This window comes from Rhododendron vialii, chromosome 7a (assembly GCF_030253575.1).
Source record: "Rhododendron vialii isolate Sample 1 chromosome 7a, ASM3025357v1".
NCBI classification, from domain to species: Eukaryota; Viridiplantae; Streptophyta; class Magnoliopsida; order Ericales; family Ericaceae; genus Rhododendron; species Rhododendron vialii.
Window position 1 is genome coordinate 5,164,716 of NC_080563.1, and position 14,834 is coordinate 5,179,549.

Below are 14,834 nucleotides of genomic sequence, written 5' to 3' on the forward strand. Positions count from 1 at the left end.
TGGGAGCCGGGGTGAGCCCCATAAAAAATATAGTGGATGATGTAGTGGATGGATGGTAATGTATGTAGCATCTCTCTTTGATTTTTGATGGAATTGTTTGGGTTCTTCATTTATTTTTGGCAAAGTACGGATTACCTCCCTATAGTTTGCGTCTTTTGCACATCACCTCCCTAATGTTTAGAAATAACCAATTCACTTCCTTGTGGTTTCGCACTAAAAAAAATTGTTTGAAACATAGAACCGAACAAAAGCATTTTGTATGCAATATAAGAACCGAACAAAATATATTTGTATGGAAATAAATAGGCGAACATTGTGCTCGCTCTTGTATGGAGTTGCGGCAAAAGCTTGTGTATGGAGCTGCATAACCGAACATGATTTGTTTATATGGTATGCAATAACTGAACATGATATATTTGCATAGAATCACATAGCCAAACAGAGTTCATTTGTATGGAACCATACAACCGAACAAAGTTTGTTTATATGGAGCCATTAAATTGAACAACATTTGTTTGTATGAAAATCAATAACCAAACATAATTTGTATCATACACAGACAAACAATGGGGCAAGCATGTCTAAAAGGAAAACAAATACACAAAAGTTGGGGCAGTTCCAGAAGAAAGTTTACATCTGGAGGAGAAGGCCGCCGCACATCGCTCGCATCATCTGTCAGTTGTGTCATTTTGAATAGCCTTTTTTAGAAATAGAGTTAGCATTTCTTGCTCCATAAGAAGCTCCACTTTAACAGTTGTGCAATCCATCTTTCTACAAAAAATAAACAGCTATGCAATCCATCTTTCTACAAACATCGAATGAGTACGTAGTTAACACAATTTTACAACCATTAGATCAAGTTGGTTCCATAATACCCACTCTTTCCAAAGGAAACACTTCCCATAGATCATCAAAGATGAGAACATAATTCTTGATTTGGAAAAGTGTTGCATATAATTATGATGTTCTTATTGTTTCCTTCTGGAAAGGTAAAATCACTCTAGGTAGGTATGGTTGGTGTGTTATTTTGAAAAACGTGGCACGGGCACGACAATAGCACGAAAAAAGCACGGACATGAAAAAAGCACAGCAACAGTACAAAAAAAGCACAGGTATGAAACAACGTGAATAAATATAATGGAACAAGCTATATATTTATTTTTAAACATTTTGTATAAATTACTTTCAATAATTAATAATTTTATTTTGTTGAGCAAAACAAAAACCTCCTTGGTTAATGATCTTTACTGTGGAAACCTGATTCCAATTAATAAAAGACACATAGTACTCCCGTCCAAAGAATACTCATCCCTGGAAAACAGACTAATAAGCCCTACCAAACCCTGCAACAGACACCTACCCCAAACTCATGCACACACACAACTCCACCAAAAACACACCCAACACCAGCAAGACTCAACGACACAAGTTACACTCCCCCGGACCACCGAGAACAACCCAGAATAGAAATACATTAAAGGTATTCTTGAATTTTTTACTAATATTTGTGCTCAAATCTGACACAAGTGCATGTTCATGACTCACAAGAATTTTCTAACAAGTTAGCAAATAATACACGTGGACAGAAATAAAATGACAACTTAGTAGCTTAGAAGGATTGAATACCGTGTCTTCATCTTATTGCAAAGCATTACTCGAGAAGATCGCTTTGCAACAAATCATTACAACAGTCTCCACTTCACATAACTGCTGCAAACATACAAGAAAATCCAAATTTAAAACTCTGAACTATAGAATCTGGTAGTGAAATAAGAAAACACATGCTTAATTGTTATCACTCTCTCGTACTGCTACAAGTTCAGTCATTTTTTGTGGGTCAAGTTCACCCATAACATTTCAGATTTTAACAAGCTAAATATCAGTTTTAAGTAAACAAAAGAATAAATTCATTGATTCTAATTTGCAAATAAGATTAAGCAAAGATGTGCAACAAGATAACTAGGTTTCATTTAGTAGACTAGATGATGTTTTCAGAACAGAGTAAAAGGGTAATCCTACATAGTGATGGATTGGCTATACAAAAGTGCTAAAGTAACAAATATCATGTGGTTCATGTAGACTATGTAGTATTGGGCCAATTCCCTAATGCATTGGAATATCCTTAAAATGCGTTGAACTACCATGCTAGATGGATATTCTTTTTGTGAAAGGAATACTCTATTATATCAAGAAGTATTTCTTCTTTGATCTAACGCACATGGGGGCCGGGTCATTCATTAGCTGACTTTTGATCTAAAGCCCTTTGCTTTCAGGGATGTGAGCAATGAGGGGCCAATATTGGCCTTCTCCCTTTTTATATCGTTGTTTCAGTCTTAAACATTCAATGATCCCCATATACATAAGCGAGGGAGGCAACATATGTAGCTCTGCAATGGACTTGAGCTTGGGGCAATGCCAGAAGTGAAGTTGTTGGACTAAGGGGAGGTTTTGAAAGATCTTGCAAGATAGCTTCTCCACATTCGGGAAGTCGCCAATATTCAGCTTGATTAGAGAAATGGCCAACAAGTATATTCTTCTAAAAATGATGCCCAACCATACTTTGAAAGCCGAAGATCTCTGAGAGAGAATAATTTGTGCGAACCCCACTCTAATGTGAGTGTACTAATGTCAACGTTGCATAAATCAAGCAAAGACTCTTTTCCTTTAGAATGTAGGATACGAGTCCTCTAACCACTGGGCAACTACTTACTTTCAGCTCTTGAAGAGAGGTAAGGTTGTTGTAATTGTTGTAGGCATGGTGTGGCAGGCCCTTGATTGAGCTTCTTGCAGCTGGAGATCTCAAATTTCATCATATTGGTTGCGGCAAACCATCCTTCTGGAAGGGACTCCAGATTATCACATGCTAGTATATGTAATATACAGAGATTCCTAGGACAGTTTTGTGTCACATCTAGTAGGGATTTGAGTGTCTCTCAGTATATGATACTAATAGCTTCAAGAGATGTACATTTGATTTTCATACCTTCATGTATTTGTATTGACTCCAGATGTTTGCAATTTCCAGTACTTTGAGAGCAGGCGTAGCCCATCTGAGTGATGCATAACTCCAAACTTCCAAATGTTCAAGACTAGTCAGCATCATCAGCTCAAGTAGGGATTGCAAAGCCTCGCAGTTGAAAATTTTAAATGTTCTCACTGTAGACGACAATCCTTTCTTTAGGAGAAAGACGAGACATTTACAACTGTCGATACTAAGCTCCTGAAGAAATTTGAGGTTGTCTAGCCCTCGTGGTAGCTTCTCTAGCATTCCACAATTGTGTATATCCAGTTTCATTATGTTAAGGACCTTCTCATTTTGTTGTAGCCCTTCTTCATCTTCTTCACCTCCTTCAAATAAGGAAATAAATAGGGGGCATGAGGTAATCATCAAAATCTCGGAGCCCATGGAGATGTTTGCGTCCCACGACATCCTTCCACAATATTATGAGTTATTTACAATGAAGGAGAGTCCATGTTTGGAGTTCAATCAGTCCTTGGAAAAACTAACTGGGTAGACATGTCAGACCTTAGATATTTTCAACTATCATGACAGTCAGTGAACTCAATGTGGACATCCTATTTTTCGATCAAATTTCGATGATTTGAACCACTCAATGTGTTCAGATTGAGATTTTAAGGATTCCCGCCTGAAATCGACAAAAAAGACCGGGAAGTGCTTCATCCGAGCAGTTTTCATTGCATGGTTCAATAAAAAATTGCTCGAATGAAGACTTCCCGGTCCTTTTTTTGCTGATTTCTCGCAAGAACTCTTAAAATCACATTCTGAACACATTGAATAGTTTGTATCATCAAAATTTAGTTGGTAAATGAGAGGTCCGCATTTTAACAATTTAAGAGATTCCTTATATGATCTTGACTATATATCCACAAGGGGCAAGGAACCAAGTTCCAAAATGTGGCTTACACTTTGGGAAGTTCGGACGAAAATGCCCCTGGCTTCAAACAACTCGAATATCAATTTGCTTCTTCTTGTGTTTGGGCGTTTTGGTAATTTTGCACTCAAAATTGGTGGGCCATGAACACTATTTGGGTTATTTACAGATTACTTCAACGAGTTTTCGGACTTTTGAGATTTTCCTCTGTCCCCTTTTTTTTTTTTGCATTCTATTTTGTCTTTTGTGCTCATTTGAGAGAGGGTTTTTTGGTAAAATCAGTCGACCCTAAGGCTCTGTTTGAAATTTATAGAAAGGAAAAGAAAATAAAAGAGAAAAAAAATGAGAGAAAAATAAGAGGTAAACGATTCACTGAAGCTGAAATCTTTATTTTCTTCCTTTTTTTTCTCTTTCAACAAACAATAGGAGAGAGAATTTTTTAATTTTCCTTTCTTCTCCCTAATTCCAAACAGAGCCTAACATATTCACGCAAATTACTCCAGAAATTACGTTACTCTCTCTCTCTCTCTAAAACTGGTGAACGATGAGTGAGAGAGCGACAGAGAGAACGAATTCGCGAAGACGGAGCGTCGTCACAGATGATCGATGAGATCTACTCCAACGGCGTCACGAATCCCAGCGTCGCAGGCCGATCATCAGATAGGTTGCAGAAATCGAAGATTGAACTGAAGAAGAAGAAGAAGCCGTAAATAAAAGAGCAAAGCGAGAGAAAATTCCCAGCCTTCCCAGTCAACCCTTACTCGATTCAGATCGATTTCATGAACGCCCTCTATCAATCTCTCGACCGAGGCGGCATTTCCATGCTCGAAAGCCCCACCGGTACTCTCTCTCTAGATTGAACTGGTTTTTTCTGCTTGCTAAGTGTTAGTCCATATAATGCACGTTATATGATGTAGTTTAAAAAAAAAAAAAAAAAAAGGAATTTTCATGGATGAGTCATGGGAGGAGGAAGCGGTAAGGGTTGGGTGTGGTTCCGTACTTCTCCCTTGCATTCCGAAATAAAAGGGAAGGACGGAGAAGAAGAAGGCCTGATGATGGAAGCCATCAAAACAGAGGGCATTTTATCCATTGTACACCCTCATAGTTTCAGCGAAAATCACGGGAGAAGCCAGAACAAGGTAACAAGGCACTCTCATTGCACTCGGACAAACGTCTCCGTTTGAATCGGCCAGACCGATCCCCTTCAGTGCCCATTTTTCGTACTGCGTCCCACCTCTATTCTGGTTATGGGAGCCAGTGATCGGAATCATGGGATTGATCGTGGCCTCTGTTTTGGGGTTTCCATTTCCAGTCCATTTTTGACTTACCCAGCAATCTTTGAAATCAGAATCATGTTTTCTTCCTTTAATGATTTTTGTAGATTTGTATAACATTTGTCTTTTGTAATTAGTTACATTAATTGGATCGTTAATTTTTAAGTATAAGTTTCTTACTGGGGATTTCTATAACAGACCAGCTCAACCTACTGGTGGTGCAGAAGCTATTGCGATACTTATTGGGCCTGATGCACCTATAGCAATTGAAAGCAAATTGAGGGGAAGCCATATGTCTCATGCTTATGATTTTTACAAGCCCAACCTTGCAAGTGAATACCCGGTAATTCACTGCGTACTTCTTTTTGATTTTTTTCATGTTTCGTGAAAGCTATCAATGTTGTGTGCATTGTAATGGGTACTTTGATCATGGCTCCAAAAGAGACTAAGATAAGGAATTTGGATTCTAATCTTTGTTGTTTGTCTACTTTCTAATCGACGACATGGAAAATGAGAGAGCAGAATTTCCCTTCAGGGCGCATAAATTATGTTGCCTGTAAAAGTAGTATTGAAGTACTACATCATTTTATTACAAAATTTCGTATCTTTCAAGAATAATCCACAAAAAGTTGACGAAAAACTAACAAATTCAAAAAAAATTTGAATAAGGACAAAAAAATTAAGTCATTTGGCTTATTTAGCCGAACAACCCCTTAACTGCTGTCATCGAAATTTAAGGCACGCTGTTGGGTGAAGGTACTTCCTGCTTCATTGGTTTGACCATCTAAAAGTAGAGAATCAACTTTTTGGAAACCATGTGCAAAGGTTCCCTCGTACTGCATGGTTGCTTGCAAATATGTTGGACATATGATAGACCTCTCATATCTATTGCGCTCGTTTTGTAGGTAACATTATGCTTAAAAAAATGGGAGAGGGACTTGGAAAACTGCCTTCGAAAAATGCTATTAGTTGTATGCGTATCCAAAATTTCTCAGGAATTTTATGACTGCAGGGAAACACCACAAGAATTAGTTTGCAACGTGGCTATATAGTTCCTATTTGTTTGTGCACAGCGTTCCTGCATGCAGACTGGTCCTATAAAACTTTGAGGCCATAATAATGCTTCCAGATTCTGATGATTGTTGCTCATTATCATTATTATTATTTTTGGGTGAACTGTTGCTCATTAGTGATTAACTAACAAGTGGCAAGTAGTAGCAAACATGACAATATACTTGTAGCTGTTCACTGTGCCAACCTTTTTTCCCACTAAATTGGAGATCTCTTCTTTATCGCAGCCTGATTCTCATCTGTGGCAATTACTTTTTATAGGTTGTTGACGGAAAGCTCTCACAGACTTGCTATCTCATGGCACTTGATTCTTGCTACAAAAGTTTCTGCAAAAAGTAAGCTGCTTTTGATATTCTAAAGCAGATATCTTGTTTTGACGTGGACGAAGTCTGTGTGATATACTGCTATGTGAATTTCTCAACGTTTTACTTCTATATAGGTACGAGAAATTGGAGGGCAAACAATTTTCAGCTGATGCTGACTATTTTGTGTTTCATTCTCCATATAACAAGGTAATTTATCTGAAACTGTTAGAAGTCTACAATTTCTCTTTCTTGCTCTCCATTTGAACTTTTATTTTGTCTTGATGAATAATGTCTGAACTTTTTGCTCAAAACAATGCAGCTTGTTCAGAAGAGCTTTGCACGGTTGGTGTTCAGTGATTACTTGAGGAATGCAAGGTTCTTATATATTCCCCATCCTTGATTATACAAGTTTTGAGCATTTTACCACCTTCTATCCGGGAGTTGCACTATTACCTTGTGAATGATCTAATTTGCGTTTACTGGCAGCTCTGTTGGTGAGGCTGCTAAAGAAAAGCTAGCTCCATTTTCATCTCTAACTGACGATGAAAGTTACAGAAGACGTGATCTTGTTGGGAAGCTTAAATCTGTGAGAGCTTAAACTAATTCTCTTGTTGGGAATTTTGTATGATACTTTATATGTTAGCATCTTTGTTCTAAACTGCTCTAGGATACGGTTACAGGTGGTTGAGATTTTTTAGGTTCTCAATAGCTTTGTTTGAAAACTAATGTTAGGGGTACTGAATGGGTTTTGTGATAATTTTGCGAGTAATGCTATATGTATGTTTGTTAAGGCCATTGAAAGACTGAGAATTAGTGGCTTTTGGCTGAGTGATGCTACTCAGAATCTCTAGGTGTGGTTATGTGTTTGAACCAAATTTGAAGACTGTTATGAAAGTTTACCATTGCAATGATCAGAGAGGTTGACAAAGTTTATGGTTGTGCTCACCAATTTTTTTAATTTCAAGTGCTGTATGTCGTGATGGAAAGGCCCAATCCATATAATCTATATGGTATGTGACTGTTCCAAATGTATAGAGCACCCGCAACGACTACTCAACACTTCAATAAGGGTGTGTGATGTGTTGACACAAAGATGAACATTCATCCAACAACCCATGTTTAGTACTTTTGACTTTTCCGTATAGAAAAGTCATATAGTGCATCAAATGCTCTATCGTAGAGTATCCCATGGAGAGCCATTATTAGCCAAGTTTTATTTTTTCTCTTTAGGACATGTGAATAATTTCTTACCAGAGAAAGAGTGCAGCGGTGATTCAACTTGTTGAGCGTATTGTGTAGGAGAGCTGAAGAGGCAGAAAACATTCCAATCTCTTTGGATGCGAAGAATGTAAACGGCAAAGAAGGTGACATTTTGTCGCAAATTAGAACCTGTCCTCCATCACCTCAATGTTTTTCAGTTGGTCGTGCCCCTAGCAAAGCCACCCCTCTCAAAGCTTCCAGATTCAGGCCTCCGGTAAGTAGTGAATAGGCTCTCTCTCTCTTTTGTTCTTATCATCTGTGTTGTGCTTGCGTTGGAATCATGATTAGCCTACAGAGCGGGAAACAAAGCAAACTATAACAACATGATTCCTAGCCAGTTTTTTTCCAAGTAAGATAGAAAATCATATCCGGTGTTGGCTGTTTGCTGTCGCAGGATCAGTTTCACTAGATTACCGTGCGCATTCTTCATTGTTTTTTCCCTAATGCAGACAGCTATGTTAGCAGCTTAGGATGAATGACCAGATTAGATGTGAGACAATTGCCAACATTCACATCCCCTAGAGATTATATGATTCAGTCCAATGGCCAATTAAGCAAGCCCTAAGTGATTTAAGTCCCCACTAGAGGAGAGTTGTTAATTTTATCATGCACTTTTTTTCCTGGTGAGGACACATACTTTGTGGGTAGAGTTTCTCACACTTCCCCTTTCTATAGTGGCAGTCCTTTTATCTCATCTTGCATGTGAGTAAGGACGCCGTTTTATGTTTTATCTTATTTACATATGAAATATGAAAGACTGTTGTGAATTCACTTGCTTGTCCGGAACAACGCTCTTCCTATGAATCTGAGATTCTGAGTGAGTTTTTTTGGTTTATTTACAATATGCATCACCGTTGTTTAGGAATTCTATACCCACAGAATCGAAACCAAAATGAAAATAGTTTCTAGCTTTTGAAGGTTGTGATAGAACTAGGAAGATCTTTCAATGATTCTTCTTATGCTTGGCCAAATAAGTATGTTTCTCCTTATGGTAGGTGTAACCTTGTAATCTTCAGCTTGTTTGCAAAAGACGAACAAACAAAACATAAATTTTTCCGTGCTTTTGATGGTAGCGTAGATCTGAGGAGAAAGAAAACACTGAGGTGCTTCTCCGTATTGGTTATAAGGATGAGTATTTCGGTTTCTTTTGCTTCCAAGATAAGCTATTTTATTATAATTTTAAGTAGTTGTTGCGAAGAGGATTTAATAGGTAAAAACATCTTTTGGTTGGTCATCCCAAAGAAAAATGAATATGGATGAGTATTTTGGTTTCTTTTGCTTTGAAGTCCATCATCTAAACACTATGTTAAGGTTCTAAAGTGGGAAATTTTATAGCTACCACTGAAATGAAATCCACAATAGCAGCACTAAGCAGTATTCCTGGCAAAAAGCAGGTTTGTTTGATGATCAATGCCCACAGTTTCTTGGATAATGGTCTCCACAGTTAGGCCAATCATGTGAACACTAGTGTTATTGCATTTAAGTAGTGTTTTGAAAAGCTGGGATTACGATTACTAGGCGAGTAATTGCTAGTCAGCACCTGGCCTAGGCGATTTAGGGCTAGTCGGTGAGATTAGTCGGCCGGTCGACTAACCGGCGAGTAGCGCGGAGTTGGCAAGTAGCGATTACTCGGAGAGTCAGCAAATTGGGAGAGAGAGAGAGTCACACAAAGAGAGACGAACAGTAACTGTAGAGAGAGAGAGAGAGAGACGAATAGTTGTCAGTCATCGCCAGAGCTGCCTGATCTGAGAGAGGAATTCTGATCCTAAAGAAATTTAGGGCTGATTCGCGATGTAGCAGTAGTAGTATGTTTATATGACCCTTGAGTTGCAAGTATAATACTAATGACCCTTTAATTTGGTGAAATTATACAAAATTCCCCTTTAATAGGTTTTGTGTGTGTGTGTGGTCATTTTCTTACTCAGACCATGGGGAGAGGGGGAAATAATTTTCATTCTTTTATAAAAATGAAAAATCCGACTAATTGCTAGGTGCCGATTACTAAGCGTCGAAGCTCGAAGGTGGCCGACGTCTAGCGAGTTTTAGAACATTGTGTTTAAGACAATCATTGGTTTTTGTGTTTCAAATGCTATTTAGAACATTGCGTTTAAGACGATTGGTCCTTCATATACATTAGTGTTTCAAATGCTAACATTCTTTTCCCACCTGATATTTTGCAAGCTGGTTTGGCAAAGTCTATTTCTGTTATGGAACCTGGATGCGGACATCCTAGGTTCTTAGAAAGTCTTTTTGTGTTATCGTGGTTATCAGCTTTACTTAGATAAATTGGAGTGTCTACATTATTTTTGGAGTGATGAAAACAGAATTTGGGACTTTGCTATTTAGTACATGGTAGTTATTTTCTTAGCCACTTTGAGAAAATTGTTTGATGTGTTCGATTCTTGTTGTTTTGAAATTGTTGAAAAGGGTTTTTTTTATTCCTTTTTATTTGTGTTCTTTTTTCTCTCACATTGTGTTTCTGGCATAAAATATGGTTCTTAAGTTGTTTTTTTATTTGATGTGAAAGTGGGATTCTCTCTCTCTCTCTCTCTCTCTCTCTCTCTCTCTCTCTCTCTCTCTCTCTCTCTCTCTCTCTTTAAATTTTCTTATTGGCGTGGCCTTCTGCTCTTAAAGAGATAGTTTTTCAACCTCTCTCAAATTAGTAATCCATAAATAAACCTCCAAATTTTTTGGGGCGTTTTGCATGTTCTCACCCCCGCTCTGGGCTTCTTTCTAAATTGCACTACTCTGGGCTTCTTTCTGTTTTAAGGTTATGCATGGGAATGAATTCTTGACGTCAATACACTGATTTAAAGGTTTTCATGCAGTTTTCTATTCACGCTTTCTTGCTTTTAATTTCCGAAATGTTACTTGGATAGATGAGTTACATGATGATTAGTGTTACTTTGTTCAATAAAACAAAGATTTGAAGGGTTTGACCCATAAAATGTATGGATTCTAATTATTTTTCATTTGTAATAATATCACAAAATTTATTCGGACCATGTGATGTGAGTGGAATCTTTTTGTGCTGGTTGAGAGATCTTGCACTTTTCGTGATGACCCTTACCCATTAGGAGTGTTTCTGATCCCCAATTTTGGGTTTGTAGTTTAAGAGTGGCACCTTCAGCATGAAGTTGTAGACTTAACCATGTGGGTTCATGTTTTTTAATACATATAGATAGATAAAACATGCATGCTCATCAGTTTCTTTATTACAGAAAGACTGTAATACGACGTAGTTTCTAAGCACAAAGAAGTAGATAGTAGATTGTAGATGAAGAATATGCCTTTAAGGAAATAAGTCGGGGGCATGAGGTAATCATCAAAAATCTCGGAGCCCATGGAGACGTTCGCGTCCCATGGCATCATTCCACATTATTATGAGTTCTTTATAACCAAGGAGAGTTAAGGTTTAGAGTCTAGTCAGCATTGAGAAAACCAACTGGGTAGGTATGTTAGACCTTTGATATTTTCAACTGTCATGGAAGTCAGCGAACTCAAATGAGTATAACTTGCACTTTCATCACCCACTTCAAAATTGCGAAATGTGTTCGGAATCAAAACCTTGTTGAGAGACAATGAGATGAGTGAATCAAAGTCAAACGTATTCCTCACTTCATTTACCTCTTAAAGGCCCCGAAAACCATGCGACCTTCACCAGCGGACACTCCTCAATCTCCAACTTCTTAAGCGGGGAGGATTACTTGGCAATTTTTGCAAAAGCTTGGGGTATTTATTAATGAACAGTTCTGACAAGTGAGCAAATGCTTGAGCTCCATTGACTACAAAAGGAGACCATTCTTCCCAATTAGGCATGTCATCAAAGGTCAAAATCTCCAGAGATGGAAAAAGATTTGATTAACCCAACCCATAGAACTCAAGTCCGACCTACTCTACTTCATTCATCCCTTGAATGTAGACTTTTGCAAGTGATGGTAACTAACCCTAATGGGGGTAAGGAAATGCTTTTTTCACAATTCAGGAACTTGAAGGAGACCATCTTCGAGAACGAAGAGTTTCCAACCCAAGTCGGAATTCTTCTACCATGGTAACCACTAATGGTAAGCTCATTCAAGTTATCGTGAGGTTCAAGCATGTCAAGAATTTCTAATTCAACATTTCCATTGCGAGAATGATCCGAGGAGATACTCCACTTTAGAAATAGCACATCTAAGACTTGTTTATCTTTCAAGTTGACCCTCCTAGCATCTAGAGCATCCGCCACATCCTCCAATCCTGATATGCAAATTGTCCCTCTAAGATGAATCAAGCTGCCCAACTCAGATATTTTAGACCCATCACCTTTGCCAACAATAAAGTTTGATAATGTTTACAGACTTGTCATTTACCCATTTTTTGTGGCATTTCTTGGAACGAATTTGCACCAGTAATATCGAGATGACGCAAGTTAATAAGGTTCCTAGTGTTTGCAGGCAACTTGGTGAGATTTTTGCAATCTCTCAATAGTAGTGTTTGCAAGTTGTAGAGAGTTTCTATTGATTTCGGTAATGTGGCAATAAAAGCATATGAAAAGTCAAGGTACCTCGTGTGTTTCAAATCCCTACTCGAACTATGAAGTTCATGTATTAAATACCTTCTCAAACTAAGCACGTGTAAACATGAGGTTTGAGTGGAGATTTGAAACACATGAGGTACCTTGACCTTTCATATGCCTTTATTGGCAAATTACCGGAATCAGTTGGAACTCTCTATAACCTGTAAACACTATTATTGAGAGATTGCAAAAATCTCACCAAGTTGCCTGCAAACACTAGCGATCTTATTAACTTCCTTTGTCTTCTTGTTACTGGTGCAAATTTGTTACAAGAAATGCCAGAAAAAATGGGTAAAATGACAAGTCTCCAAACATTATCAAACTTCATTGTTGGCAAAGGTGAGAGGTCTATGATATCTGAGTTGGGCAGTTTGATTCATCTTAAGAGGGACAATTTGCATATCAGGATGTGGCAGATGCTAGGAGGGCCAATCTGAAGGATAAACAAGGCTTAGAAGTGCTATTTCTAAAGTGGAGTATCTGCTCGGATCATTGTCGCAATAGAAATGTTGAATTAGAAATTCTTGACATGCTTGAACCTCACGATAACTTGAAAGAACTTACCATTAGTGGTTACCATGGTAGAAGAATTTCGACTTGGGTTGGAAACTCTTCTTTCTCGAAGATGGCCTCCTTCAAGTTCCTGAATTGTGAAAAATGCATTTCCTTACCCCCATTGGGGTAGTTACCATCACTTGCAAAAGTCTACATTCAAAAAATGAAAGATGTAGAGCAGGTTGGACTTAAGTTCTATGGGTTGGGCTACTCAAATCCTTAACCATCTCTGGAGATTTTGACCTTTGATGACATGCCTGATTGGGAAGGATGGTCTCCTTTTGTAGTCGATGGAGCTCAAACATTTGCTTACCGATCAGGATTGTTCATTAGTAAATGCCTCAAGCTTTTGCAGAAATTGCCAAGTAATCTTTCCAACTTAAGAAAGTTGAAGATTGAGGAGTCCCTGCTGCTGAAGGTTGCGCGGGTTTCGAGGCCTACAGAGATAAATGAAGTGAGAATACGCTTGACTTTGATTCGCTCCTCTCATTATCTCTCAACGACGTTTTGATTCCGGACACCTTTCACAATCTTGACGTGGGTGATGAAAGTGCAATTTATACCCATTTGAGTTCGTTGACTTCCATGACAGTTAAAATATCCAAGGTCTGGCATGCCTACCCAATTGGTTTTCCCAAGGGCTGACTAGACTCCAAACCTTAACCCTCCTTAGTTGTAAAGAACTCATAATATTGTGGAAGAATACTATGGGACGCGAACTTTCTCCATGGGCTCTGGGATTTGATGATTACATCATGCCCCCAACTTATTTCCTTATTTGAAGAAGAGGAGGATGGGCTACAACATCATGAGGAGGTCCTTAACATAATGAAGCTGCGTATACACAGTTGCTGAAAAAGCTGCGGACAACCTCAAATTTCTTCTGGAGCGTAGTGTTGGCAATTCTCAAATTTCTTCAGGAGGTTAGTATCCATTTGGCATGGTAGTTCAACTAATTTTAGGGATCTTCAAAATTTCCAATGCATTAGGGAATTGGCCCTGTACTACATAGTCTACATGAACCACAGGATATTTGTCTTCAATTACCGTGTTTTAGCCTTCAATATTTACTTTAGCGCTCTGGTATACCCAATCCATTACTATGTAGAATTACCCTTTTACTATGTTCTAAAAACTTCATCTAGTCTACTAAATGAAACCTAAGTTATCCCACTGCACTTCTCTGCTTAATCTTCTTTTCAAATTAGAATTAATGAGTTTATTCTTTTGTTTACACTGCAACAAATAGAGGTTTTTATAGCATAATTTCATAGTGTTTTTTAGAAATGCTATTGTAGAGGTGGCAATAATAGCGTTGCTGCTATTGTATGACATGGAGAGAAACGGAAGTGAAACAATAGCGTTTCATTAATTGTATTATAGTGTTCCACCCAGTTTGGGACAGGAACCTCTCTCCACTTCGCCGCCTAAAACACACACGCAAACTCAAAATTTTCACTGAATCCTTGGGGGCCCAAAATTTGGGCCTTGCATAGTGGGCTTTATGCCCAAGGCTGGGCTTGCTATTGAGGGATACTGTTACAAGGCCTGATAAACATAACCGGCCCGAACGCTGATCAAAAGTTTGCATCCAAACCATTCGATGCGTATAGGCCTACATGCATGATGCATCTATCTCCTCCGGTCACAATTGTGTCCGGAAGATGCATAGTTGTGTGTATTATCTAGCCAAGAGTCGAACCACTTAAAAATACTACAAAGCCCTGCATATTTTCGCTTATGGCAAGAATACCTTCCGGTTTCAAGATACTAACGTATTAATGATTTTTTCTCAAACTCTGAACATAAAACTTGGCCCTTTTCTTAGAACCCCTACACGTCTATCCTGGTGATATTACTTACTGCAGTGGAGTGAGTCCTCCTTTTCTTGCCGACACAGAACAATTGAGTTCTTGTG

At 38.3% G+C, this 14,834-nt stretch overlaps 2 protein-coding genes across 2 annotated transcripts; one reads left to right on the top strand and one right to left on the bottom strand.

Moving 5' to 3' along the window:
- Positions 1-4,492: 4,492 nt before the first annotated feature.
- Positions 4,493-14,089, top strand: LOC131332560 (hydroxymethylglutaryl-CoA synthase-like). Its single transcript, XM_058366866.1, has 7 exons — positions 4,493-4,599; positions 5,366-5,510; positions 6,500-6,573; positions 6,678-6,750; positions 6,863-6,918; positions 7,843-8,017; positions 11,025-14,089. Exons 1-7 carry the CDS (start codon positions 4,493-4,495, stop codon positions 11,043-11,045), a joined length of 651 nt encoding a protein of 216 aa, XP_058222849.1. The 3' UTR covers positions 11,046-14,089.
- Positions 11,705-13,171, bottom strand: LOC131332561 (putative disease resistance protein At3g14460). Its single transcript, XM_058366867.1, has 4 exons — positions 13,160-13,171; positions 12,939-13,066; positions 12,561-12,613; positions 11,705-12,108 (listed from the first exon to the last, which is right to left on the bottom strand). Exons 1-4 carry the CDS (start codon positions 13,169-13,171, stop codon positions 11,705-11,707), a joined length of 597 nt encoding a protein of 198 aa, XP_058222850.1.
- Positions 14,090-14,834: the final 745 nt, after the last annotated feature.

Coding starts and splice junctions, on each gene's coding strand:
- LOC131332560 (XM_058366866.1), top strand. CDS start 4,493: ATGATCGATGAGATCTACTCCAACGGCGTCACGAATCCCAGCGTCGCA. Junction 4,600..5,365: donor CTGAAGAAGAAGAAGAAGCC/GTAAATAAAAGA, acceptor TTTCTATAACAG/ACCAGCTCAACCTACTGGTG. Junction 6,919..7,842: donor GATTACTTGAGGAATGCAAG/GTTCTTATATAT, acceptor CGTATTGTGTAG/GAGAGCTGAAGAGGCAGAAA.
- LOC131332561 (XM_058366867.1), bottom strand. Junction 12,614..12,938: donor GTCGAAATTCTTCTACCATG/GTAACCACTAAT, acceptor AATTTGCACCAG/TAACAAGAAGACAAAGGAAG. Junction 12,109..12,560: donor TAGTGTTTGCAGGCAACTTG/GTGAGATTTTTG, acceptor TTGTTGGCAAAG/GTGATGGGTCTAAAATATCT.